Genomic DNA, 25178 nt, shown 5'->3' on the forward strand with positions numbered 1-25178 from the left:
ATTGTCACCAATTCTTCACTCATATGATAAACTGAAAACAAACAAGAAGTATATACCCCAGAAGATACGTCTAAAAATAACTATTGCTACACCAGCTAACAGTAAAAATGGCCAATTTTGATTTGGCAAGCAGAAATTGACTAACAAATGAATGCCGAAAAAGGACAAAGATGTGACAGCAGTCTCCCATGGATATATAACTTTTTTGCTCCAAATGAATTTCTCAATTTCAGTTTCAAAGGAATGGGTCATTGCATAACGTGAAAAATATTTATCAAGTCTTTCTTTCCCATTTTTAGCAAAATCAATTCCTTCACACTTAGTACTTTCGTCGATCGCAACTGCCCAGACTTTTTCGTCAGGTTCACGCAACCAACCTGTAGTGGTAGCTTCATTTTCACCCGGCTTGTATGAGATTATTGTTTCTAAAGGCCCACCACTATTTACTGCTAGTGTTGGCTTGCCATGCTTCATTGCCTCGAGAGGAACAATTCCAAAATGCTCAAATGATGGTGTATATAGCAGCAAGTCCATTTTTTCTAACAGCAATTCTTTCAATGAACCTGAGATAGATAGCAAAAAAATAACCTTGCTCTTCCGAGCATTGAATGATTCTAGGTCCTTATTTTTGGCATATTCAGGATAAAAAATAGTAGAGGATGATAGTTTTAAATTACCTGCTTCTAACTGTAGTTCTCTCAAGTATTCTTTGTTTTCATCCACTCTTTCATCATAACCACCGCAAATGAGCAACTTGACATCATTATCCTTGGATCTCTCTGATAAAGCAAACGCTTTTAGAGCCAATGATACATTCTTTTTCCTTTCGAATCTATTTATACTCAAATAAAACTTGTCCTTATCAGTATTTATCAATTTAGTCAGTAATTGCTTATCAATTTGGTCAATCTCTTTGGAAACCGACGTACTAACACATGGGTAAATAACCTCTGGTGAGGTATTCAGGAAGTTCAATGTTTCTTTGTAAATCCCTCTTGTAAATTTCGAATTAACAACGACCTTATCAGCTACACTCATAGTGAATTGTTCCAGTAAGTCAAAAGGTAATCTGTAAAGTTTTCTTAGTGAACTATCTCTAACAGCTAATTTCTGATCTGGGAAGTGGCAATAAAATAAGATCTTTGCGTCAGAGAACATATGTATTAATGGGAGACCTGTAGACAATTGATCCACAATAAATAAATCGTACTCATTTAATTGGCCTGTCCATATCAGTTGGAAAATGAGGTACAATTGCCTCAAGTTAGCAAACAGGATGAAGAACTTACCGAACAAATGAGTGGGTAGTCTGTCACCATATACTTGATGTTTTAAAGTTCCATCCTTCACCTCTTCGAAGCAGTGATTTGGATCACAATGGGAGGTATAGATCTTTACCCTATTACCTGATTCCTGTAAACCCAAAGCTGCATCAACAACTAATCTTTCAGCTCCCCCAATTCCAAGGTCGGGATGTATAAATGCTACTTTATATCCCGTAGTGGGCTCAGAACTCGTCATTGTTTTTGATTTCTTACTTGTCCTGTGTACGTTATGGGTCCTCTTTGACATTCTCACTTCTGTTTTTCAATATGCGGCGAACGTCTAAATATATTCTATCTGGCTTAATTAAAAATACATAATCTATTCATATATACAGGTTGACACACGTGTTGAAATAAAATGTGTTGCGCAGTAAAGAGGATATTTTCATCTTAAGATAAGGTAATGCTCTTTTTTGCAATTTTTGGGAGCGCTCTAGCCCAAGATTTCGTAGATTTATCAGTAATCATGAATATCCTACCATTCTGTCTCATTCTGGCCGTTCTACCGACTCTATGTACGAGATCTACCGGTGTTGACGGCACATCATATAAGATCACATTTTTTACAGCCTGAAAATTCAATCCTCTGGCCAGTAAATCAGTCGTTACGAGCACTTTGATAAATGGTTTGTTTCCTTTGGCTCGTTCATGCTTCGTTAAGGTTATATTAGATTCAGGAATATGTAGTGGCTCCTGGAACTCAGTTGATTCATTAGCTACAGATGCTGGAAGCTCTTCTAGTCTCTTGGGAGGTTGGAGAAAATCTCTGATAGTTTCCAGTCTTTTCTCCACTGTGTCGGATCCAGTTAAACCAAAGACATGCTCATGACCGTACTCACTCTTCAATACCTGAACAATCTTTTCAACGTCAGATTTTTTATTGACAAAGACAATGGTACGTTTTTCTAGGCCTGGTTCAGTCTCTGAGTGTGCCACGGCATAAAGTATCTGGGCCAACGTTTTTATCTTTGACCCTTTGAACGGATTCAAAGTAGAGTCAACAATTTTAAAGTCCAATTTTTTTGGTAGTTTGTGCAGCCTTGGTGTTACTATTGGAGTAAAAGATGGATATAATTTACTTAAAGTCTTATTAAACTCGTTAGGGATTGTTGCCGAACAGAAAATCAGATGACTCAGGTTTGGACATCTATTAATAACCTGTCTTGTTTCTGCTATCCATGAATGATCCATTAATGTATCTGCCTCATCCACTGCGACATACTGCACCATTGATAAGAAGCTTTCTGGGTGAGTGATCATTCGAATCTTGAAGAGGGTAAGCAATTTAGAAGGTGTAGTCACCAGCATGTCAATTCTGTCTTTAATGGCATCCAAAACCTCTGAATATTTAGTATGTATGTCCCATTTGAAAGTATGAAGGCTCAAATTCTCTTCAACTTTCAACACAGTGCTGTAGACTTGTTCAATTAATTCGTGAGTGGGAACCAGAATAATCGATCTTATTCCTGCCTTACTCCTGATAGAAGATGACCAAATCTCAGGTTTCTCTATCTTTTGTCTAATCAAAAAATCCAATAGTGGTGCCAAATATGCCATTGTCTTCCCAGAACCTGTATCTGCAGCAATGGCAAACACATGCTGTTTTTGATCCATCAAAGTGTGAGACAACCTTTTGATTGCAAGTATCTGGATGGGTGAAGGGGTAATATTGGAGACCCCATTACCTGTTCTTTGCATTAACAGTGACTCACTTTCTATAACAGATTTTACAGCGTCTCTTACAACGGGTAGTAACTTCAACTCTTCGAAACTTGTAATATTATCGATCAGTCTAGTAGCTTTGGCGGTTGTGGCAAATGAATTCTTTTTCAAACCTTCATAATTACCGTATCTGAAGAATGTTTGTTCCTTATGCTTGGCCTTCAATTTGTTCGATAACTTATGCTTCTTTCTCGGTTGTGTTCTTGGGCCACCTGAATAGAGTCTTAACGCCAAGATTCCTCTGGAAAGATGAAAAGCCTGCAAGTAGTTGGCCCTATGCACAAGAATCATTCCTTAATATAGAGGTATCGAGAAGTGCTGGTCAATGCCTTGTCGATACTGGTTATTGTAAGCAAGTAAATCAGGTACAAATATAAGTTAAGCGAAGGTAATTCAATTTTCGATATATAAGTAATGCAAATGAAAGGGAGGTCATATCGGTGGTACAAGAATGTTGTCATTCAAACAAGACTATTGAATGTGGCTACAAATCTGTCGAAAGTAACAAGACAACCAAAACATAAAGTAGCATTGATGATTGGCTACTGTGGTGATAATTATCATGGAATGCAGTACAATGCTGACGTTCAGACGATCGAAGGTGCATTATTCAGAGCACTCTGTCAAGCTGGAGCCATATCAAAGGCTAATTCAACAAATTTTAATAAGAACAAGTTCATGAGAACCACAAGAACCGACAAAGGCGTCCATGCAGTATGCAATTTGATCTCACTGAAGATGATAATTGAGGATCCAGACATCAAAGAGAGAGTAAACAGCTTCCTTCCTGCCGATATTACACTTTGGAATATACAGCGCGTCAATAAGAAGTTTAATTGTAGGACAGCTTGTGAATCACGCTTGTATGAGTATGCTTTACCGACCTTTGTGCTTCAGAATCCACCCAGCCAGAGTATTCTTTCCAGGATGCTCCAATTATTCGGCCATAGCCCAATAGTACACCAATATAGCATGCAAGATTCAACGCTCTCATCAAAAAAGTTTTGCCACTTCGAGAAATGCCTGTCTATGTACACAGGAACTCACAATTTCCATAATTTCACTTCTAACAAAGCTTCCTGTGCCGATAATTCGTACAGATACATGAAAGCTATCGCTGTCTCCCAGCCATACTTGAAAAATAATCTCGAATGGATATCAATAAAATTCCATGGGCAGTCCTTCATGCTGCATCAAATCCGAAAGATGGTAGCTCTTGCTACCATTGTGACAAGGTATGATTATCCATGCGATACTGCCCTCAAATGTTTCGAAAACAAGAAAACATACATCCCCAACGCTCCATCGATGGGATTGACACTACTTTCCCCCATGTTCAGTTCATACAACAGAAAATTAACTTCTCTGGGCTACAATGCCATAACTCACGAACTGCATCAAACAAAAATGAAAATTTTCAAGAATAACTTTATAGATAACAGGACTCACGATCATTCAAAGTCTCTCCAAGAGTATTCACGATTCTTAACATTTCTTGATAGTCATAGTTGGCTAACAGAGCTTTAATATGCCCATTTTATGTAACATTTGAAACATATATATCGTTATTATATAGCAGAGCGAGAGAGCCTTTAAACAAATCCCGAGAGAATCAATTAATTTAACAAAACGCAAGTTCATAAGAAGAGAAATAATTAGAAAGATCTACAATACTGACTGAACGCTAGGCCGTGCTACATGTGTGACGATGTTCAAATTACAATCAAGAAATATCAGCCTCAGTGCCATAACCAGAGCAGCTGTGCCAGGAAAAGGTAAGGCCCAAGGTTTCTCGAAGAAAAAAGGTTCAGAACGTAAGTCTACTACCAAAAGAATCACTGACAATACATTGTACAAGAAATGGATCAATACTGTCCATACGGCCAAATTTAACAGAAATGCGCCAGTTATGTCTCTTCCAAAGTATACTCCAAATGACATGGATTCCTGTGTCGGAAAAGTTGTCAAATTCTCTGAGCAGCAGTGCAAATCATTACACCATCTAGGCTCATTCAAAAAAGATCAATTCAATGAATTATTTAATGCTCCTATATCACTTATACGACATGAATCAGCAAATCTTCAGGAGTCTATAACCAAATCGAAATCAAAAAGAATCATAATAACGGGGGAACCTGGTATCGGTAAAACCACTCTATTAAGCCACATCCATGCAAACGCATTGGGTTTAAATAGTATAGTGATTAATATCTCGTATCCTCAATTGTTTCTTAATGGCAGAAACGATTTTTTTCTCGATGAAGAATCAAAACTTTATATTCAACCCATGTACCTAAAGAAATTTATAAGAAAGATTCTGAAGGCAAATGATGAGAAGATATTAGCATCAGTGAAATTATCTGATTCTTATACATTTTCTAGAACTACAATGAAAGGTGCTACAAATATAACCCTACATAGAGGTAGTAGCACTTTGTTTGACTTATTATCTTCATCAGTAAACGCCAATGTTCGCGGTAAACAATACCAAGCCATCATGAAAGAGTTATATGGCCAACCAAACATTCCTATTTGTTTTACTATTGACAATTTCTCGAGCATTCTGACTCAACCCTTTTCTGAATATAGAGACGTCGAAAATAAAAACATTTATGCACTTGATCTTCAAATTGGAAAAACAATAATGGACCTAGTTAGTGGCGAAGTCCCATTCTTGAACCCGAAGAGTTGTTTGGTTATGGCCATATCAGGAGTAGATAGAACCAACAGGACTCTACCTGTAGCTTTAGGCAAATTGCCAGAAGACCCATATGTAACAAGATATCATTACGAACCAAACTTTGCAAAAATAATGAAAAAAGGCATGGTAGAGGAGTTCGAAGTTACAAAAATGGGTAAGGATGAAGTAAGAACTCTACTTCGATTTTATTCAGATGCCAAGATAATACTTAAGAGAGAGCTGCAAACCAAGACACTCGAAAACTTAAGTGAGGAAAAATATTTCTTAAGTGGTAACGGAAATCCTAGAGAACTTTTGAAAAGCATTGTACTAACCCATAAGTAGAACTCGTTTTTCTTATCAATACAAATTAATCTTCAACATGTAAATATATACAAACTCTTTTTTTCCAATACTAATAATATTACAGAACAAATATATTTTTTTTTAATCAAACCAGTCTTCCTCATCATCAACATATTGGGGAGCAGAAGACTCCTGAACTGGCTGCTGATTTGGCATAGAAGCTGGCTGGGATGTCTTTGGAGCTATGTATGACGAGGCCGTTCGAGAATTTAAATTATTACTCTTAGCTTGTTTTCTCTGTGTCCAAGACTCTTTTATTCTCGATACCACTTCACCGAGATCTTCCAAGGAAACAGAATCGTTTATACTTTCCAGGACCTTTTGCACCACAGAAGTATAATTACCATTTAGTTTATCATCTCTAAATCTCAACATCGTCCAAGCGCCAGTTTCTTGATCTTTTGTGCATTCAACAATCCTTCCGTTCAATGGTTGTTCTAGTTTTTTCATTTCTTCCCATTTATCGTCACTGATTTCCAATTCTGCAAATTTCTTATACGTTCTTTCTAATAGTTCCAATTCTTTCTTATCGAATGGCTTTTCGAAATTTTTTAACCTAGTGTTGACGTCAGCACCACCTAACCAAACGTAGAGGTTAAATGTTGGCTTTATATCATAGTTATAGTAGAATCTATTTGGGGCTTTTTTTGGCAATGAAGGGTCTTCAACAATCGGTATATCTAGTATTAATTTGAAATCCACTGAATTTTCTTGTTCTGGCTTCCATTTCAACAGAAATGAATCTTTGCCACCAACGTAATACGGATTCTTTACAGGAGTGAAAATCAAACCATCAGACATATGAGGCAACTTGTCAAGGCTATTAGCTACCCTAACTAAATCGTAGCTAAAATCCATGTGCTTCATAGAGATCTTGAAAGGGAAAGTACTACAATGATCGCGATAAACGGACCTTAGATCATAATATGGTTTGAAGAACTCCTTACCCAGATGTGCTAGCCTTGAGCTAGTTGGAGACTGAATAATACATCTTCCATTGATCGCAAGGCAGTCGAACATTAGGTACCTTAATTCCTGAAGTTTTGTCACGGGATTTGTTTGGATGACCAACTCACCATCGATCAAAGTTCCATCCTGTAACGTCTCCAATAGTTCTTCCTTTCTCTTTTTGGGCAGTTTTGGAAATCTAAACCCATTTACCAGGTAATAATTGTTCTCTCTATCGACCATGAAACAACCTTGCTCACCAGTCACGGGGTTTATCACAATCAGCATCAACACTCTCAGACCATCCGTTTTTTCACAGACGTAATAATCATGAGACAGCAATTTCTCTTCAATATCAGAATGCTGGAACGAAACAGGCTGCGAACCAGGGAACGCTTTTGCCGGTTTTGGTGAATTTAACAGCTTACAAACCATCATTTTCAAATCTTGTGTAACATTCCCCGGTTGCACGATACCAGGAACTTCTGGAGACACTCTCAAATCCATCTCTGACCTCAATATCTTATTGTTAGTTCAAAGTATCTTTACTTCTAAGTATTTGCTCTTTTCGATGATGTTTTCATATTTTTTCAATATCAATTTCCAGCATTGGGAAAGAGAGGCGACAACGAATATTGAAGAAATCCCAAAAATACATATCGATATAATCGCCAAGGAGTTATTAGTTTGATAGTGCCATCAGTCTTAATAGTGGTTACAGGCAGGTGTAGATCCAATACATTCCAATAGCAAAACAGAATCGACGATGTCTGAGGATGGCAATAACCGTGCCAGAAGGACTACAAATAAGAATATTAACTACAATGAGAAGCAAGTGGATGCAGAGATTGCAAAGAGGATTCAGCAGCACGAAAAGGACGCTAGCAAAGCAGGTACACCGTCAAAGAAAAATAGAAAAGGAACACCGGTGGGGGGCCGTACCTCTGCGAATAGCAGTGGTAGTAATAGTAGCAATGACAGTGGTAGCGGGAATAATGGTACTAAATTCAAATATCACAAGTTCATACATGATAAACAGACCGTATGGAATTTTATTCCCAAATTACCACCATCTTTTAGAAAAAATAGTAGATTTTCAAATGTTTTGGACCTGGATGATTCTTTTGTAGATATTAAATCGCAAATTTTGTTTAATGACGAATCCACTCTATTAAACGTGAATGAAACAATATATATGGTGTCTGAACCTCCCGGAGAACCTTACTACATCGGGAGAGTCGTGGAATTCATTCCAAAAGCTGAATTCAGACAAGAAATTGAATCTTCGTCTCATCTAATAACGAAATATCCAGCAAAATATTTTCAAATTAGAATGAACTGGTATTACAGACCAAGAGATATTCAAGAAAGGGTCAATAATCCCGACCCAAGACTAGTCTATGCATCTTTGCACCAAGATATATGTCCCATTTCGTCATACAGAGGTAAATGTACAGTTTTACATAGGGTTGAAATGATGGACTTTCTACCAAATGAGACTGAAAGTATTGTAAGGCCTAATGTTTTCTTTTTTGATCAGTTGTTCGACAGATATACATTGAGATACTATAACGTCTATAGTACTGATAAGCTATTGAACTATCTCGACAGCCGTTCGCCGTACCTTTATGCTCTGAATAAGAGATATCGTTACGTATACACAGAAGAAAAATATCCATTTGAAAAAGTTTTACAAAAATACGTATTCAAAAACCATAATATTAAAGATGACGAAGAACCCTGGGATCAACGATGTCAGATCTGCAGGGAGTGGGCCCTGTCTAACGAATCTCTCTGCTGTGACGAATGTGGTGTCCATATCCACTTATATTGTATGGATCCGCCCTTGGAAAGAAAACCTAATAGAGGTATAGTATGGGTGTGTTTCAACTGCATAAAACTCCAAGAAAATACTAAAGAAGCATTGGATAGAGTTAAAAGGGAACAACAAGAGGAATCGGATTACATATGTAACTCCCGAGAAACCCTAAATGATATTGCCACCAATGCAATTAATAGTAACATTGGATACAATAAGGAAAACTGTTGGTTCCAATATGCAGGTCTGCACGCCATTTCCACAATGGATGCTATTTTATCAGAAAAAATATTTCTACCATTCCCATTCAAGGGATCTCGATTTGGGAGTAGATTCCAATGGTCAGGATGTAATGAAACCAAAGATACTAAAACTTTGATACCTTACAAAGATAATGTTGATGAGCGAGGGACAGATAAAAGTGCTGATTTATTGTGGGTAATGGATACTTCAAAATTGGCGAAAGAACAAGTAGACCAATACGTTGCTAAATGTAAAAGGGAAATGCCGGAATCCTTAAAAATGCAACCGGAAAGCTGTAATTTCCTAGATTATATTGTCAAAGCATTGAAAGATAACAATTATAATGTTGAATTAGCTTTCAAACAATCAATGGGATCTTTATCGAGACAGACTCTAAAAGAGCCCACTTTCTCTGAAGATGAATTAAGTAGGTTCGAAGAGGCTATCAAGATGTTTGGACCCGAGCTAAGGCCAGTCTATGAACATGTTAAAACCCAGCCAATGTCCATGATTGTCAGATTATTCTATAATTGGAAAAAAACTGAAAGAGGCAGGTTCGTACGTGGAAAGTTTCACAAACTGAAAGAAATGAATAAAAAGACAACGGAAGAAGATGATTCAATTGAGACAAGACATTCACAGGACGTCCCAATATTAAGAAAGCGCCCCGTTACAGAAGAACCCGAGTTTAGATATGTCGACGATTCATCTTTTGATACCACTAGGCTTTCTTTGGCAAATAAAGATTTCCAATGCATGTTTTGCCAAGTGAATTATTCTCCAATGTGGTATAAAGTCACTGGAGGGTCTGACGAAGAACATATAAAGGCACGAGTTCAAAGTGGGGTGAACGAAAAGGCTGAAACAGCTGAAAAAAGCAAAATGAACAAAATGAGTGACTCTGACAAGTTGGGTGCTCTTTGTATACGATGTGCTCGTCTGTGGCGTAGATATGCTATACATTGGCAACATCCTTTGGAGGTTATAAAAAAGCTATGTGGTACAAGTGCCTCCAATTATCATTCTTTTTTAGAGAAGATTGTGGAAGAGGAAAATATAAACAGTTTTACACTTTCACCTCAGACATCTAAATCGAAAAACTTGGAATGGGAGTTAGTCCAAGATGCAGAATTAATCGTAAGGCAACGTTTGAAGGTATTTGAAGATCCCTCGACACTGACAAAAATGAGAAAGCATTCAATGAATTTTCATAAACAACTGGCCAAAATGGTTACTCGGCCCTATAATAAATATGCATATGATATCACTAACATGAAATATGAACTCAATTCATTTTTAAAAGACATAAAGAAAGAACGATCAAAGCATACACAAGCACCCAAGATTGCTTCGAATAACTTGTCGACTCAATCAGAAAACGTTAATCCGGGACTACGCGGTTCAGAAATTGTTGCTAGCTCCAAACATTCACGTAAGAATGCCTCGAGTGAAGCAAATAAAACTAGCACACATAAGAGAAAGCAGCCCCCTGCAGAAAAAGGAGAAAAGCTTCAATCTGTCACGCAGTTAAGTACATTGCTTGACGTAGGAACCTTAAAAAATGTCAAGATGGTCGTTGACAAGAAGTTTGAGAGCGTCCAGCTCGAGAAAAAAATTTACGAAGAATTACTACCAAAGAAGCATCAGAGGGAAGATGGATCTGAGAAAAATAAAGTGGCCAAGAAGGTGAAGAGTGATCATGCTTCTGCAAAAAATATGGATGAGCTTAGGAAAGTTTTGGATATTATGGATGATCTGAATCCGTTGCCCAAACCCGTCCCCGTGATATTTAATGGAAGGAACACGACTGATTTTCTTCAAGCTTACCAAAAACTGGAGATGAGAAATGAAAATATAGAAAGTTCAGTGTCTTCAATTAATAAAGGAAAAAGTTCTTCACCATTCGGAAAAGATAGCGAATTTTTATCAGAATATCCTGACAAGGATAGACACTTTTGTTGTGTATGTAAGGGTGGTTTTTCAGGTGCAAATGATAATGAAATTTCTTGCCAAAATTGTGGACTAAATGTGCATGCTACCTGTTATGGTGTACCACTAAAAGGGAGCAGGTCGCACGATGGCGTTAAATGGTCGCAGCATAGATGGCTTTGTGATCCTTGCTCAAACGATCTTAACCCAATCATATCCACTACTTATAATTGCTCACTGTGTTATGCAAAGGAGTTAGATTACGCTGGTAGTAAACGTGGCAGCGCTCATGCTTGTCCTGACGCACTGAAGTGTACCACCGATGGCAAGTGGGTCCATGCAATATGTTCTCTCTTCAACGACCATATATATTACGGAGACGGGCCTTTAATGCAACCTGCTGTCAACGTAACCACAGAAGTATTAAGAAATAAGGACACTCTTTGTAATATTTGCGAAATGAAAGGCGGTGGGTTTGTTACATGTGATAAATGTCCCCAAAAGTTTCATATAACATGCGCACAGGATGCACCAGGCTACAGGCTACTATTCAAGATCGATTACATTCCTGATTCAGAAAATTATATCGGCACTATTATTATAAATGAAGCAGATAAAACCAGGGTTGTTCTATCTCCGAAAATTATCTGTAATAAGCATAATGATGACCAACTTGTTTCTCAACAGTACCATCCCATAGATTCTCATATGAACTATTATTCCTTCATTGAACTGTATTCCAAACATTTTAAACGGAATATTACAAGCAATACGGTACTCACGAGATATGTAGAGCAACAAGCTCTGAGAAATGATGGTAAGGTAGTATACGACAAATTACTTAGCCACGATGAGATTTCCAACAAGCATTTAACTTCTGAGCCTTTTGTACTTAAAATAAAGAAACTATGTGAACGTTGTAGTACTACCAACAATCTTCTATGGTTTAACGATCATTTATGTCACAATTGCCATTTACAAAAGACTAATAGCCGTGGCATTTGCGAGCAACTTCCAGTAGCTTTACGCCGACCTACCGCATCTAGTAATGAAATATTGAGTCACACTGACAAAGAGAGATTACTGGATGGCGTCGACCGGGGATCAAGCACCTTATAAAAAGGTATGGTTCTGGTATTTATATTGATGTAATTATGTAACACTACACTCAATGAATCATAAAAAAAAATGTCCTTATAACTATATGACGCAAAACTGCCCTTTATATAATAACAAGAAGTTAATTATTGTCTATTCCTCAACTGCACTTATCGTCGTGGATGTGCGAGATGTATGATCTATTATTTCTTTAAGCTTATCCTCTATTGTATCAATTACAGGTTTAGTTTTGCTTCCCAATGCATTTTTACGTAGTTCTGCGCCCCAAACTTTGACAGCCATTGAGTTTTTCCACGCCATGACATCCTCCATAGCCATAAAATGCCTGTGGTTTAATAGGTCTGTCAATATTTCGCTTTGCTTTGATAGTTTGTTCTCACGAGCCATCTTGTTGCGTTTTCTTTCATTTCGAGCTAAAATACGGGCACCAGGCCTCTCAGAAATTATCAATTCTTCTTTTTCCTTTAGAAGCTTATCACGCTCTTCTTCTAAGTCCTTCAGTTCATTAGTTACTTTTCTAGTGCTAGATAAATCGTCCAACTTCATAATTTCCTCCGCAATATCCTCCAATTTGTCTTCTATATTTGCCAACCTGACCTCAGAACTCTCCCCTGGTCCATCCGTTGTTCCAGCAACACCATTTTCTATTTCTTTGCCTATATGAAGTTCCTGCTCAGTTAGCTCATTTTCTTGTAATTGCTTAAATAATTTCACTTCTTCATCATCAAAAGATGCAAAGTGTAATTGTTTTTCTCTGATAGCATAGGAACCTTTGAGATGATCTAGTATTGGCCTAATTTGTCTTATTAAATCATGTTCCCTTCTTCCCCAATTGTCAAACCAGTTAAAAATTTTGTCAAAATCATCAAATCTATCAATACTATACCATAACTTATCATTCAACAACAAGCATTCAGGACCTTCATCAATAATTTTTTTTTGTATAGGCGTGAGCTCCACTGATGGATCACATTTACCTTGTGAATTGACGAGTTCATTTTCGACCCCTTCTGTGCTAACTGAATTGAATGCGCCAGAATCTGTCCTGTACACGCTAAAAACTTTTTTTGTAGCCATCTTACCGCCTTCTTTTTCGGCTATGGTGTTCCAATTTCTATACTGATCTTCAGTTATTTGTAAATAATATAATGCATCCTGAAGAGTAGGACCATGTAGTAGTATACGACCTGTGTGATAGTGCCTTTCTGTATGATCATCTTCATTCACCTCAACGTGTACTCCACTCTGATCAAGCCAGTAGTATTTATTAGCATATCTATCAAGTCCAAGAGGCTTTAATCTCTGTAAATTATTTTCCATAACCTTTCTATCGAGAAACTGTTTATCCTTTTGTAACCTTTCAATCTTCTCCTTTTGTGCATTGAATTCATCTGTTCGATTAGTTTCATCAATGGCTTGCAGAGTCGTTAATTCAGCTTTCAAATCTTTCGTTATCTTGAATCTTTCTGACCTTATTTGTGATGATAAATCCATTGCATCTTCCATAGCTGTCTTAATGTCGGATGAAAAGTTGGAAATTAAATCGACTAAAATCCATAGGGAGGTTAACTTTTCATAAAGAGAGAGATTTCGGCAGTAATTTCTCCATAGTTGTTTTGGTAACTGATTAGATGAGACGTTATCAGGTATAACTTTCTGGAAAAACTCTGCAATATATTTAGAATATTTTGGTATGTGTTGAGAATCCTGAAAGATACCTAATAATATGATCAACCAAAACCCATTATTATACTGTCTTTTAGTTAGCCTTTCTGCCCAGTTAACGTTCCGATAATTTAGACATTTCTCTAATCTTTCATCTAACTCGGTATTATCTGCTTGTTCTAGTTTGGGTTTCAATAGCCATTCTTCCATGACAATTACTACCCAATCTCCATTTTCATCGATGAAAAGATTTAGTAACGATGCATATAGTTCGAGCAATAAACCAGTACCATTTTGATTTATATTGTCCAGTATTTCATCTGAGGCAGGGTCATCTTTCACAATCTTGTAACCAAGTGTGTTATCTCTAGCCTTGATTAAGTCACGAATTTTAGAATTTCTTCTCCAGTCACTTTCTTGTTCTGTGTTTTCTTTCTTGTTTATGTAGACAACTTCACCTTTTAGTTCGAAAGGATCAGAGCACTTTAGTGTTGTAATAAATTGATCCAAATTAAAATACGATAAGAATAATTTGTCATTGAAAGTATTCAAAAATTGATAAACTTCTAATAATTTGCCAAAACTTTTCATTTGTATGATATTCTCACTATCCATTATGTCAATACATTCCAGATTTTCGTTATAGTAGGACAAATTTCTCAAATATATTTCTGGCGGAGATTGATATGGAAGCTTTAAATCATCCATTATACTAGTTACTGGTGCAGTTGATGTCTGAGTGATGACAGCGGTTGGAGTCATCGTGCTATTTACAGGCTGTGCTTGAGGTGTGACAGAATTCATTGTCGTGTCAGGTATCGATTCCTCTTCAACTATCTTACGCTTTTTTGGCAAATCAACAGGTTCAGAGGTAGATTCTTTCACCAAGTCAGTTTGATTGACCATAATAATATTATCCAATTCTTTTCTTTTCTTTTTATTGGCGTTCTTCTTCTCTTTATCTTTCTTTAACTTACTTTCTTTATTTTCAGAATTCATATCTTCGAAACTTTCCAAAATAAGGTTAGCAAGTGGTTCGTCGTCTTTATATTTCAAAAGATCTGAAGGCCAGTCCATTGTGAGACCATACATTTGTAAATATTCAGGTTTTACACACCATGGAGCACCCATTTTGGTTGATGCTCTCTGCAGCGTAATTTTGAAAAAACATTTGATTAAATGCTTTGTGAAAGTGGAACGATCACGATAAATTTGGGATTGATCTGCTATGAAAGACTTACTATTACTTCCATGGTCACCTTCCACCAGCATATATTTAGCGCGAGCTGGTGCTATTACTTCCTGGGTATTTGGATCTATAGTGGCATTAAATTGAACTTTTTCCTTTATTATATACTGCCTTTGGTATTGTGGCTGATCAATTTGACCGTTGCTTGACTCTAGATCTGGTTGAGGAGTAGATTGTTGTGATGGTGTATTAGAGGCTGTATCTTTCGATTTCCTAAGGTAGACCGTTTCACCTGGAAAGAAGTCATTCTTGAAATTAGCATAGACTTTTTCTACAAGAGCATCTAGCCTTCTTATCTCATTAAAATGTAGGAATCTAGCCACCGGTTCTCTAAGCTTTAATGGAAATTTCTCTTCGACATATCTGAACTGACTTTCTTCACTATCCAGAGCTTGAAAGAAAGTCAAACATGAAGTACCCGTTATTTCACAAGTGAAAAAATGTCGTGTATAGAAGTCAATTCTCTGTAGATACTCGTCATACGATAGGAACCATTCACCAGTCTCGTCAATGTGCCAAACGTCAACGTCAATATTTAAAGGTAACGGTTTAGGGTCCGGCAAAACTATGGGTTTTCTCTTATATAGAACCATGTGGAAGGATATTTAATGACTAATATTACAATTGTTTATGACTGAGAAATGATATTCCTGATGTTGTTTTGTATTATATAAATATACAAATATCAATTTAATAAATATACTTTTTCATTTTCTATTTAAGAAAATTTTGCGTTTGTGAAAATTTTGGCGTACCTGATAGTCATCGTACATACAAGTCATCTAGTCGGATTCTGTATTGAAAATTGTATAAATGAAACAATATGTATATACGGTTGGTATTGAATGTTTGGCCACGCAATGATGGACGACGAGGGTATCATTAGAATGATTGAGCGCGTTGTAATAGGAGTAACCTGTATCAGAAGTGGTGGTAGTAGAATATGTATTTGTTTTTGTCTAATCTTGGAGACATGAATGTTTTAAAGTTTTGATTGTGTTAACCAACTTTCTGCCGGTCATTATTAGTCTGTCGTCTTGTAGCAGTAGCAGCAATGTGAGTTCCAATGAAGTTAGGAGTTTTCTACTTATGCCTGCGACTTTACTGAAATATTCATGCGAATGAACTTTATCCTCAATCAATTTCGAGCTTAGTCTTATCACCGCAATTATTATCCTGTGAACTGAGATTTCATCAAATTTTGATTTCAAATTTTGCGAATCATCGAGGAATAATTGTTGCAGTAGATAACACGAGGCAACGTAAATCGTGGAACGGAACTCACATTTTGACTGCACTCTATTCAGAAAACTTCTGTACGTCAAGGATGGTATGCTGTGCATCTTATAAACTTCCATTTTGGGCTCAACATGCAAGGACCCTTCCCGTTCTTGAGATTCTCGCAGCAACCTCGCTATTAAATTGGTGAATAATGACATTGCGTCATCTGTGGTAATTTCCAAATGGCTTGACACGGAGACCTCATCAGTAAGGTCTCCAGTAGAAGAATAGTCTGCAGAAATAACAAGTGAAGAAATGCTCTCCATAAGCTCTCTTTCAAATGTTTCAAAATCATTATTATCTTCATCTCTTTTCATAGGCTTTGGTGTAGACATTCTGCTTATGATATTGCCTCTCACGAACACATCAACTCCATCATCCTCATCATCCTCACTCTCTTCTTCACTTAGAGCAAAATTCGAACCGAGTTGGCTCAATTTGCTGGAACTAGCATTCCTTGAAATGTCACCTTTTGGATTGAAAAGAAAATCATTGCTTAGGGTTTTGAAGCTCGCAATGTTCTTGAATAAGTACTCGTTAAACTCGTTGGCAGAAGATATTAGGTTTTCTACGTTATTGCTATTGGAGTCACCTTCATTAAATCTCACGGATTTCGGATTCCTCAAATTCACACTGCTCACATTAGGTGTCATAGAGCTAATCGAGTCCCAGTCGTTATTATTCAGCTCTGAAAAGTTGGCAGAAAGTTTCAAATAACTAGATTTCCTGATTGGTAGCCTATAGTCGTTATCATCATCCTCATAGTCTTCATTATCATCGTCTCCGATTGTGCTGGGGTCCAGACTCCTCATATTCAACATCTTACTCTTTATAGCATCATTTCCCAGGGAATCTTCATTCTCGTCCAGATCAGACGTACAGTCAGATAGCAATATATCGTACATCCTACTGGTTTATCATCTATGGGCCCTATAGCGTATTGTATGAAGTAGTTTGAAGTACTTGGTGTTAAATGCTAGACTTGAAAGATCTTCGACCTACAGTAAATGGGACTGCGATATTATCGAATCCGGTAAGAAACATCCGCAGATGGTCGTTCACGTTTTCGCTGTCCATTTGCAGATCTCGCGAAATGCAGAAAGAGTCGATGCCAGGTGCTGCTTAGAAGCAACTAGAAGAAAGTTAGTTACTGCCATCCTTCCCTACAAAAATGGCATATACTAATGCAGCCGACGTGGCTTAATGTTCCCGTCTCAGAGGCACCAATTTCGAGGAGTAATGCACAATATACCATTATGCGATCACGTGATGCTTTCCTATTACAGTGCGTGATACGGGTGGTATGGTAATGCACTATTTAGTAGCTGTAATTTTGATAAGCTTCTGGTGGAGGTGTTGTGGATACAGCATTATTCAGTACTTTGCTACATGTTTCTTTTCAGGAATTCTACAGTGGTTGCAAGAAATATACTAGTACTGGCACCCGATTTGCTGTATATTCATAAGAAAGTATTTTTCATAGTTATATTAGTACGTATGTAATTATCTTATGGAGAATCTTAATCTTTATCTTTATCCTCACCTTCGCCTACAACAGCTTGTTCATCGTTTTGAACTTCTTCCTGTTGCGACCTGTTTTCTGCTTGCTGATCAATAAGTTGTTCTTTGACTTGTTCTTCAACTTGCATTTCTTCACTTGGAACTTGTTGTTCAACTTTTACTTCTTCCTTTGGAACCTGTTCTTCAACTTTTCTGTCTTCCTTTGGAGCTTGTTCTTGTTCTTGCTTGTGTGCTTCTTGATTTTCCTCTTTGTGTAGATTTACGTCGTCATCATTCTTGACATTTTGCTCCTCTGCCTCTTCATTTCGTGCATTTTTTTCGTATGCTGCTTTGGCTTGTTCTGGGGTCAAGGGATTACCGTTTTGGTCAACAAATACATGTTCACCTGGTTCTCTCATTATCTTGTCAAACTCAGAATCTACATCGGCATCGGATGTTTCGTTTGGCATTTCAATCTTCAAAGATTTGGTATTGATAAAGACTGTCGTTTTAGTTGGTAATTCGGCACCTCTGTAAGAATCATAATTGTATAAGAAAGCATCACAATTGTAATCCCAACTTTCCAGCCATTTGGATTGAACACATAAATCACGAGTCCATTCACTACCATACACTAAAGCACTGCGGTCCCTAAAGAAGTAAATATTCAAAGTAACGAAGGCAGCAACAGCTACGTAGCCAATATGTTTTCTGGTCCTAAAGATCCAACTAACCACAGAGTCAAGACCTAATCCTAATGCAAGAATACCGAAATAGTATGATGGTAAATAACTTGTAATTGAAATGTGACCAGTAACAAAGAGGAATGGAATAAAGTTAATGACGTATCCGATTAAGTATTGGCAAATTTCAATGTGGAATTTTATACTGTACTTGCTTTCTAGAATGGATTTTCCTAATTGCCAGGCAAATAATTCATAAGCGACAAGTACGCCAAAAATACCAATAAAAGCAGAGACAGACCACCACATAACAGCATTACCTAGGAAATAAACGGTTCTGTTGTGTAATTTCCAGAATTCGACACCGTTTAAGGAAAATGGCCAAGTTAATGGGTTAGAATCTGCAACTATTGAGCTGGTCAACATATCGTCTACCTTCAACATCTTGGAATGAATTTCCTTAAATTTTTCAAAGAAGCTAGATTTTTGGTACGATACACGTTCAGCATCTTCAGATAAGTATGGATGTTCATTTTTTTCGACGGACCATAAAGTCAAAAATCCCCTACCGTTATGAGCACAAGTTACTTCCTGTTGTTCAAAACCCCAGCTTGGTAACTTTCTTGGATGAGAAAATAGGTAACATCCGGATAGAGCATGTTTTAATCTGAATTTGCTATCGATAGCTTTAACACACTCTTGAGCTTCACCTGGCTTTGATGCTTTTTTATCAATTTCAATTATCCAATCGTCATTAGCATCACCTGAGAATCCTTGGTAACCATAACACGTCACTTCTTTTTGCCAGTCAGTATTTTCAGAAGCTGGAGCCTTGTGGTCATGTGAATGTAATCTACAGTGAGTTGAATGTTTTAATCTAATCTTTGTAGTATCATTCAAACCTTCAAAACTTGTAATGATTTCATCTGGTTTATCGTAAAGCTCAATAGTCCATTCATTATTCATGTCTGCATATGGATATAGAGAAACTTGTTGTTGTTCTGAGCCAGCTGGGTACATATGTTTATGAGAGTGTAGATAACCCCCAGTAGTACCAGTATGACGTAAAGTGATCCTAGAACCAACTCCAATATCTGCCACTAGGTTGCTTGGAACAGTATTACCTTCCAAAGTACTCTTATATTCAGGGGATAACAATTGAGAACCAAAACCATCAATTGTTTGAAGACTGAAGCTATACCAGAATGTAAAAAGATAAAATAAGCATGGAACAATTACGACAATGAGTCCCTTCATGATAGAATGAGAAAGAGTTGGCTTAACTGGTTTAGATAAATCACCAACTAAGAAAATCATTCTTAGGACGATCATTACCCCAACCCAAACGATAGCAAAAGCACCAGCCCATTTGGTAGAAATGGAACAGCCTAAAGCAATAGCAGAACCAATTACAAACTTGTAGGAAGAACATGAGTCAATTGCATAAAGTTCAGATTTCTTGTATAAATATGCTGCCAAAGCAATAAAGAATACAAAAGGTGATTCCGGTAACATATAGCGTGAGACAGTAGCGAAAGAATTTTCGAAAGTGAAAGCCAATGAAGTAGCAAAAGCGATCCACATTCTAACACCCGAGACTCTTAAAGTTTGAAACATAAGTAGAATTGTTAGAACACCTAAGAATGCTGGGACATATCTAATTTGTTCATATGGGACATCGGCAGAGTAGTCAGTGCCAATATACTCAAAGTCAAAATCTCCATTGAAACCAAACAGTTTTGCTACAGTAGAAAATATTAAACTGACTAATGGGGGTGAGGAATCTATAAAGAATTGATGGCTGACATATCTCGAAATAATCGAACCGAGGTAGCCTTCATCGGCGACGACACTTTTTGGCCAATTGAGCTTGTATATTCTAACAACAGAAGCAACTGCAGCCAATGCGCCAATTGCTAATTTTTCTGTATTCGAGGTAGATAAACATACCTTATCAATTGCGTCAGTCTTCGAGAGATATGGTCTAAACGGACCTTTCTTGACATCTAACTCAATGACGTTAGGTTCTTCTAATTCTTTGGAGATCTTCTCCTTCTTGACGGAAGCCATATTGTAAAACAATAAACTATTCGATGTAGAGTACGAGAACTGTTCACGTCAATTAAAGTAGCAAGTATATATATTTCAACTTCAATTGCGTATCCTTTTGAAAAGTTGCGAACACGTCAATTGATTTTTTTTTGGGCCTTGCATTACTGAAAAATTACTTCTCACGTGATGAAGATAAAGAATACCATAGACCTCTGAATAACGTGTTGCCAACATCAAGTCTTGAGATTCATTTGAGCCATCTAGGGTCAATCGATGGTAATGTGGCGGTGGATTATTGTTTGTCAGTTTTTTCATGGAAATACACTGAAATTTAAAGATTTATCAAAAAGGAAACATACATATAACAAAGTATATACTTATCAATTATGTACGATCTTGAAATTGGTGGGAACACTGCGTTTGCTTATAGCAGTTGGTTGACATTTTCTTCATTAAGTTCTTCAATAACACCTGCATCTTCGTCTTTAGTTGCTGTAGGTGTGGCCATTGCCCCGCGAATTCTGTTGGCATCCAAGGATGGATAGTCAGAAATGGAGTCCGGGAACGTAGCACAGTTATAGTCCCAGTTGACTAACCATTGGCTCTTGGTACATTCTGAATTAGTCCATTTACTAGCATAAATAAGCGGTTTGAATTGATTGAAGAATACCGCACAGCCAACAATGAAAATCACGACTATGGAGTAGCCAACGTATCTCCTTTTCTTGAACACATATGAGACCACAATGTCCAACGCATGACCTAAAGCAAGGATACCGAAATAGTAAGCCGGTAAGTAATGGTGTAAAAACATTTGACGTTTCATTAAGAAAGATGGAGCGTAATGAACTGCGAAACCTAATAGATAATGGATGACTTGAACATGGAAGTTGAAAATATGTTTTTCTTGTATGAAAGATCCATAACCTAATTGCCAAGAGATCAATTCAACGAAAACAATGGCGACAAATAGTACAATAAAGGCACTCACAGACCACCACATAATCGCATTACCTAATAGATATACAGCTCTATTTTCCTCACCCCAGTAACTGATACCACGTAATAAGAATGGCCAATCCTTTGGCAATGATTCATATATATGCGATTCTACCAAATTTTTGTTAATGTTCCACATCTTTTCATGAGATTCTACGAATTTAGCCCAGAATCCTGGTTTTTCATAAGAGACATGAACAGAAGTTTCATTCAATAATGGGTGTTCATTATTTTCCACGTACCATAAAGATAAATGAGCTTTACCTGAAGATGCACATGTCACTTCTTGTTGTTCGAAGCCCCAATCTGGTAATTTGACTTCATGGGAAAATAAGTAACATTTGGACGAAGCGTGTCTCAATCTAAACTTTGTATCAATAGCAATGACTTGCTTTTGAGCGATACCAGGTTTTGAAGCGTCTTGATCAATTTCTACGACCCAATCGTCATTTGCATCACCTTCAAAGCCAGTGTAGCCATAACATGAAACTTCCTTCTGCCAATCACTGCCTTCGGAAACTGGCGCCTTGTGATCATGAGAATGAAGCCTGCAATGCGTAGATTCATGGAATAATCTAATCACGCTATTATCTGTGATATTAACAAATTTTGAGGTACTGAACCCAGATAGAAGATTCGATTCAATGATCCAGTCGTTGTTTTGATCCAAATGTGGATATAAAGTGACTTGTTGTTGTTGAGAGCCTGCAGGATAAAGATGGGAATGAGAATGTAAATATCCACCCATTGTATTTAGATGACGTAGAGTCACTTTTGAAGTTACACCTACTTCTGCTTGAATGTCACTTGGAATGCTATTACCCTGTAGAGTGGTTCTAAATTGCGGCGAAAAGAAACTGGATCCATCAGAATCCAAACGTAAAGCATGGAAATGAATTTGGAAGAAAGCACAGTATAATATAAATGGGACGACAAGTAAAAATAACAATTTAGCAATAGCCACTCTCAAAATTTGTGACACAGATTTTGTTAGATCACCAATCATGAACCAAAGTCTCCAGATACAAAGGAGCCCTACCCATGCTAGGGTAAAAAGACCGACCCATTTAGAAGAAGTGGCAAAGCCTAATGCGATGCCCGTCGATAGTAAAGCTTTGTAAGACAGAAGAGAATCAGTTTGGAAAATTTCGTATTTCTTGAAAGAATATACAACGAGTGCGATAAAGAAGATCAATGGGGAATCTAGTAAAATGTAACGACTTATGGTAACGAATGAATTTTCAACGACAAACCCAAGGGCAGTTAGGAAAGCTACCCAAACTCTGACACCAGATAGACGCAAAGTAAAATAAAGTAAGAAAACGGTTACAGATCCCAAAGTAGCAGAGAATAGTCTCATTACTACATAAGGCGTAGAAGTTGTAAATTTGTCACCAATGGCTTCAAAAGCGAAACTGCCGTCAAAACCAGCCAACGATGCAACACCAGCGTATAACATTTTTGCTAAAGGTGGATGAACGTCCATGAAGAACGTACCTTTGATATACTCAGAGGCAAACCCACCAAAGTGGACTTCATCGAAAACGACACTATCAGGATATGATAAACCATGTGCCCTGACAATAATGGTGATAATACCCAGAGTAACCAGTAAAATCTTTTCCAGTATCGATCTTGATGTACGCAAGTCTTTCAATAGACCTGAGGGCTCTGTCTTGAGAAAGGACCTCTTAGGACCCTTCACTATGTCCAACGGCACGATTGGATCAGTCGACATGCTTATATTCTGCTGAGTTCACTGCGATGAAACGTTTTGAATGGTGTCGTAAGATTGAAGTTTTTGCATTATTCTTCGAGATATACGAGTAGGCGAAGATGCGAAATTTCGCAGGCATATCAAAGTTGATGCGGAGACATAGACAGTAGCAAAATGGCCAATCGAGATCACGTGGTGGTGCGATTTTGTAGTGCTACTAGGTAGTTACGCTCATTGTACATGCATTTTTATGTTTGCCCTGGACAATTGAAGGCCAGCACCTTAAATAATGACATGTGCAAATGTGCAACAGAACTGTCAACTGTGGACTCTTTCTCGAGGAGATTTTCCTCGAGAACATTTAACTCGTCACTATAGTAAACAGCGTCGATATATATTCGATTATCTAGGCATCATAGCGTGCATTTTGTGTTAAAATCTTCCACTCGCAATACTAGCCAAAAGTCATTTCTTTCTCACGTGACCGCAGACTCTAATTTTTGATATGAAGTAAAAAAAATTGGCATAAGGAAGGGTGGCAAAACTGGTGAATTGATTTTAATTTGGATTCTTAGACTAAGAGAAGTGAAGAAACAAGTCGAGGATGTCTGCTACAATTGAGAACGCCAGAGAGTTGGTGGTTGCTGAAAAGTACAACGAGGCTGAACAAGTTTATTTGCAACTTTTAGAGAGAAGTTTGGTGAATGCCACCGAGTCCTTGAAGAATGAACAAGAATCGTGCATATTGGAGCTGGGCCAACTTTACGTTAAATTACATGCCAGCGACAAGTTACGCGAGTTTATACCTCACTCTACAGAATATATGTTGCAGTTTGCCAAGTCGAAGACAGCAAAAGTATTGAAGACATTAATTGAAAAATTTGAACAAGTACCAAATTCCATCGATGATCAAATCTACGTGTGTGAAAAAGCCATCGATTTTGCAAAAAAGGAGAAGAGACAATTTTTGAAACATTCTCTTACGATTAAATTAGCTACTTTGCACTATCAGAAGAAACAATACAAAAACGCCTTGACTCTAATAGACGAATTACTGAGAGAGTTCAAAAAATTGGATGATAAACCTTCTTTAGTGGATGTCCATCTTTTAGAAAGTAAAGTTTATCATAAATTGAGAAATTTAGCTAAATCTAAGGCTGCCTTGACTGCGTCAAGAACTGCTGCAAACTCCATTTATTGTCCTACCATTACAGTGGCAGAATTAGATTTAATGAGTGGTATATTGCATTGTGAAGATAAGGATTATAAAACAGCATTTTCTTATTTCTATGAGAGTTTTGAAGGATTCCATAATTTGACTTCATATCATAATTCATTTGCTAAATCATGTCAAGTCCTTAAATATATGCTTCTATCCAAAATCATGCTAAATTTAATTGATGACGTTAAGAATATTTTAAATGCCAAGTACACAAAGGAAACATACCAATCTCGTGAAATTGACGCTATGAAAGCCGTCGCGGAAGCTTACAGCAACAGATCCCTTTTGGAATTTAATACAGCATTAGATAACTACAAAACGGAATTAATGAACGATGATTTGATTAGGTCTCATTTCAATGCATTATACGATACTTTGTTGGAGTCAAATTTATCAAAGATCATCGAACCATTTGAATGTGTTGAAATTTCTCACATTTCCAAGATAATTGGTCTGGATTCACAACAAGTTGAAGGCAAATTATCACAAATGATTCTAGATAAAGTCTTCTATGGTGTTTTAGATCAAGGGAATGGATGGTTGTACATTTACGACACGCCTCACCAGGATGCTACTTACGATTCCGCATTGGAACTGGTATCTGAACTCAATAAAGTGGTAGATCAATTGTTCGAAAAAGCAAGTGTATTATACTGAAC

The 25178-nt window shown here is 37.2% G+C and overlaps 11 protein-coding genes across 11 annotated transcripts; 4 read left to right on the forward strand and 7 right to left on the reverse strand.

Moving 5' to 3' along the window:
• Positions 1 to 15: 15 nt before the first annotated feature.
• ALG2 (GDP-Man:Man(1)GlcNAc(2)-PP-dolichol alpha-1,3-mannosyltransferase) lies at positions 16 to 1521 on the reverse strand (the record flags this gene model as incomplete). The annotated part of the gene is made up of 1 exon (XM_003959673.1): positions 16 to 1521. One exon carries the CDS (start codon positions 1519 to 1521, stop codon positions 16 to 18), a length of 1506 nt encoding a protein of 501 aa, XP_003959722.1.
• Positions 1522 to 1715: 194 nt separating this feature from the next.
• On the reverse strand, positions 1716 to 3338 carry MRH4 (ATP-dependent RNA helicase; the record flags this gene model as incomplete). The annotated part of the gene is made up of 1 exon (XM_003959674.1): positions 1716 to 3338. The coding sequence occupies one exon, from the start codon at positions 3336 to 3338 to the stop codon at positions 1716 to 1718; it is 1623 nt and encodes a 540-aa protein (XP_003959723.1).
• A 123-nt stretch (positions 3339 to 3461) lies between these two features.
• On the forward strand, positions 3462 to 4574 carry PUS2 (pseudouridine synthase PUS2; the record flags this gene model as incomplete). Its single annotated transcript, XM_003959675.1, has 1 exon — positions 3462 to 4574. One exon carries the CDS (start codon positions 3462 to 3464, stop codon positions 4572 to 4574), a length of 1113 nt encoding a protein of 370 aa, XP_003959724.1.
• A 181-nt stretch (positions 4575 to 4755) lies between these two features.
• Positions 4756 to 6072, forward strand: RSM23 (mitochondrial 37S ribosomal protein mS29; the record flags this gene model as incomplete). The annotated part of the gene is made up of 1 exon (XM_003959676.1): positions 4756 to 6072. The coding sequence occupies one exon, from the start codon at positions 4756 to 4758 to the stop codon at positions 6070 to 6072; it is 1317 nt and encodes a 438-aa protein (XP_003959725.1).
• Positions 6073 to 6174: 102 nt separating this feature from the next.
• CEG1 (mRNA guanylyltransferase) lies at positions 6175 to 7548 on the reverse strand (the record flags this gene model as incomplete). Its single annotated transcript, XM_003959677.1, has 1 exon — positions 6175 to 7548. The coding sequence occupies one exon, from the start codon at positions 7546 to 7548 to the stop codon at positions 6175 to 6177; it is 1374 nt and encodes a 457-aa protein (XP_003959726.1).
• A 259-nt stretch (positions 7549 to 7807) lies between these two features.
• SNT2 (DNA-binding E3 ubiquitin-protein ligase SNT2) lies at positions 7808 to 12151 on the forward strand (the record flags this gene model as incomplete). The annotated part of the gene is made up of 1 exon (XM_003959678.1): positions 7808 to 12151. The coding sequence occupies one exon, from the start codon at positions 7808 to 7810 to the stop codon at positions 12149 to 12151; it is 4344 nt and encodes a 1447-aa protein (XP_003959727.1).
• Positions 12152 to 12283: 132 nt separating this feature from the next.
• ITC1 (Itc1p) lies at positions 12284 to 15658 on the reverse strand (the record flags this gene model as incomplete). Its single annotated transcript, XM_003959679.1, has 1 exon — positions 12284 to 15658. One exon carries the CDS (start codon positions 15656 to 15658, stop codon positions 12284 to 12286), a length of 3375 nt encoding a protein of 1124 aa, XP_003959728.1.
• A 366-nt stretch (positions 15659 to 16024) lies between these two features.
• PCL10 (Pcl10p) lies at positions 16025 to 17251 on the reverse strand (the record flags this gene model as incomplete). The annotated part of the gene is made up of 1 exon (XM_003959680.1): positions 16025 to 17251. The coding sequence occupies one exon, from the start codon at positions 17249 to 17251 to the stop codon at positions 16025 to 16027; it is 1227 nt and encodes a 408-aa protein (XP_003959729.1).
• Positions 17252 to 17866: 615 nt separating this feature from the next.
• On the reverse strand, positions 17867 to 20599 carry KAFR0K02390 (uncharacterized protein; the record flags this gene model as incomplete). The annotated part of the gene is made up of 1 exon (XM_003959681.1): positions 17867 to 20599. The coding sequence occupies one exon, from the start codon at positions 20597 to 20599 to the stop codon at positions 17867 to 17869; it is 2733 nt and encodes a 910-aa protein (XP_003959730.1).
• Positions 20600 to 21005: 406 nt separating this feature from the next.
• On the reverse strand, positions 21006 to 23318 carry KAFR0K02400 (uncharacterized protein; the record flags this gene model as incomplete). Its single annotated transcript, XM_003959682.1, has 1 exon — positions 21006 to 23318. One exon carries the CDS (start codon positions 23316 to 23318, stop codon positions 21006 to 21008), a length of 2313 nt encoding a protein of 770 aa, XP_003959731.1.
• Positions 23319 to 23901: 583 nt separating this feature from the next.
• On the forward strand, positions 23902 to 25176 carry RPN6 (proteasome regulatory particle lid subunit RPN6; the record flags this gene model as incomplete). The annotated part of the gene is made up of 1 exon (XM_003959683.1): positions 23902 to 25176. The coding sequence occupies one exon, from the start codon at positions 23902 to 23904 to the stop codon at positions 25174 to 25176; it is 1275 nt and encodes a 424-aa protein (XP_003959732.1).
• Positions 25177 to 25178: the final 2 nt, after the last annotated feature.

This window comes from Kazachstania africana, chromosome 11, assembly GCF_000304475.1.
Source record: "Kazachstania africana CBS 2517 chromosome 11, complete genome".
In the NCBI taxonomy this organism is placed as follows: Eukaryota; Fungi; Ascomycota; class Saccharomycetes; order Saccharomycetales; family Saccharomycetaceae; genus Kazachstania; species Kazachstania africana.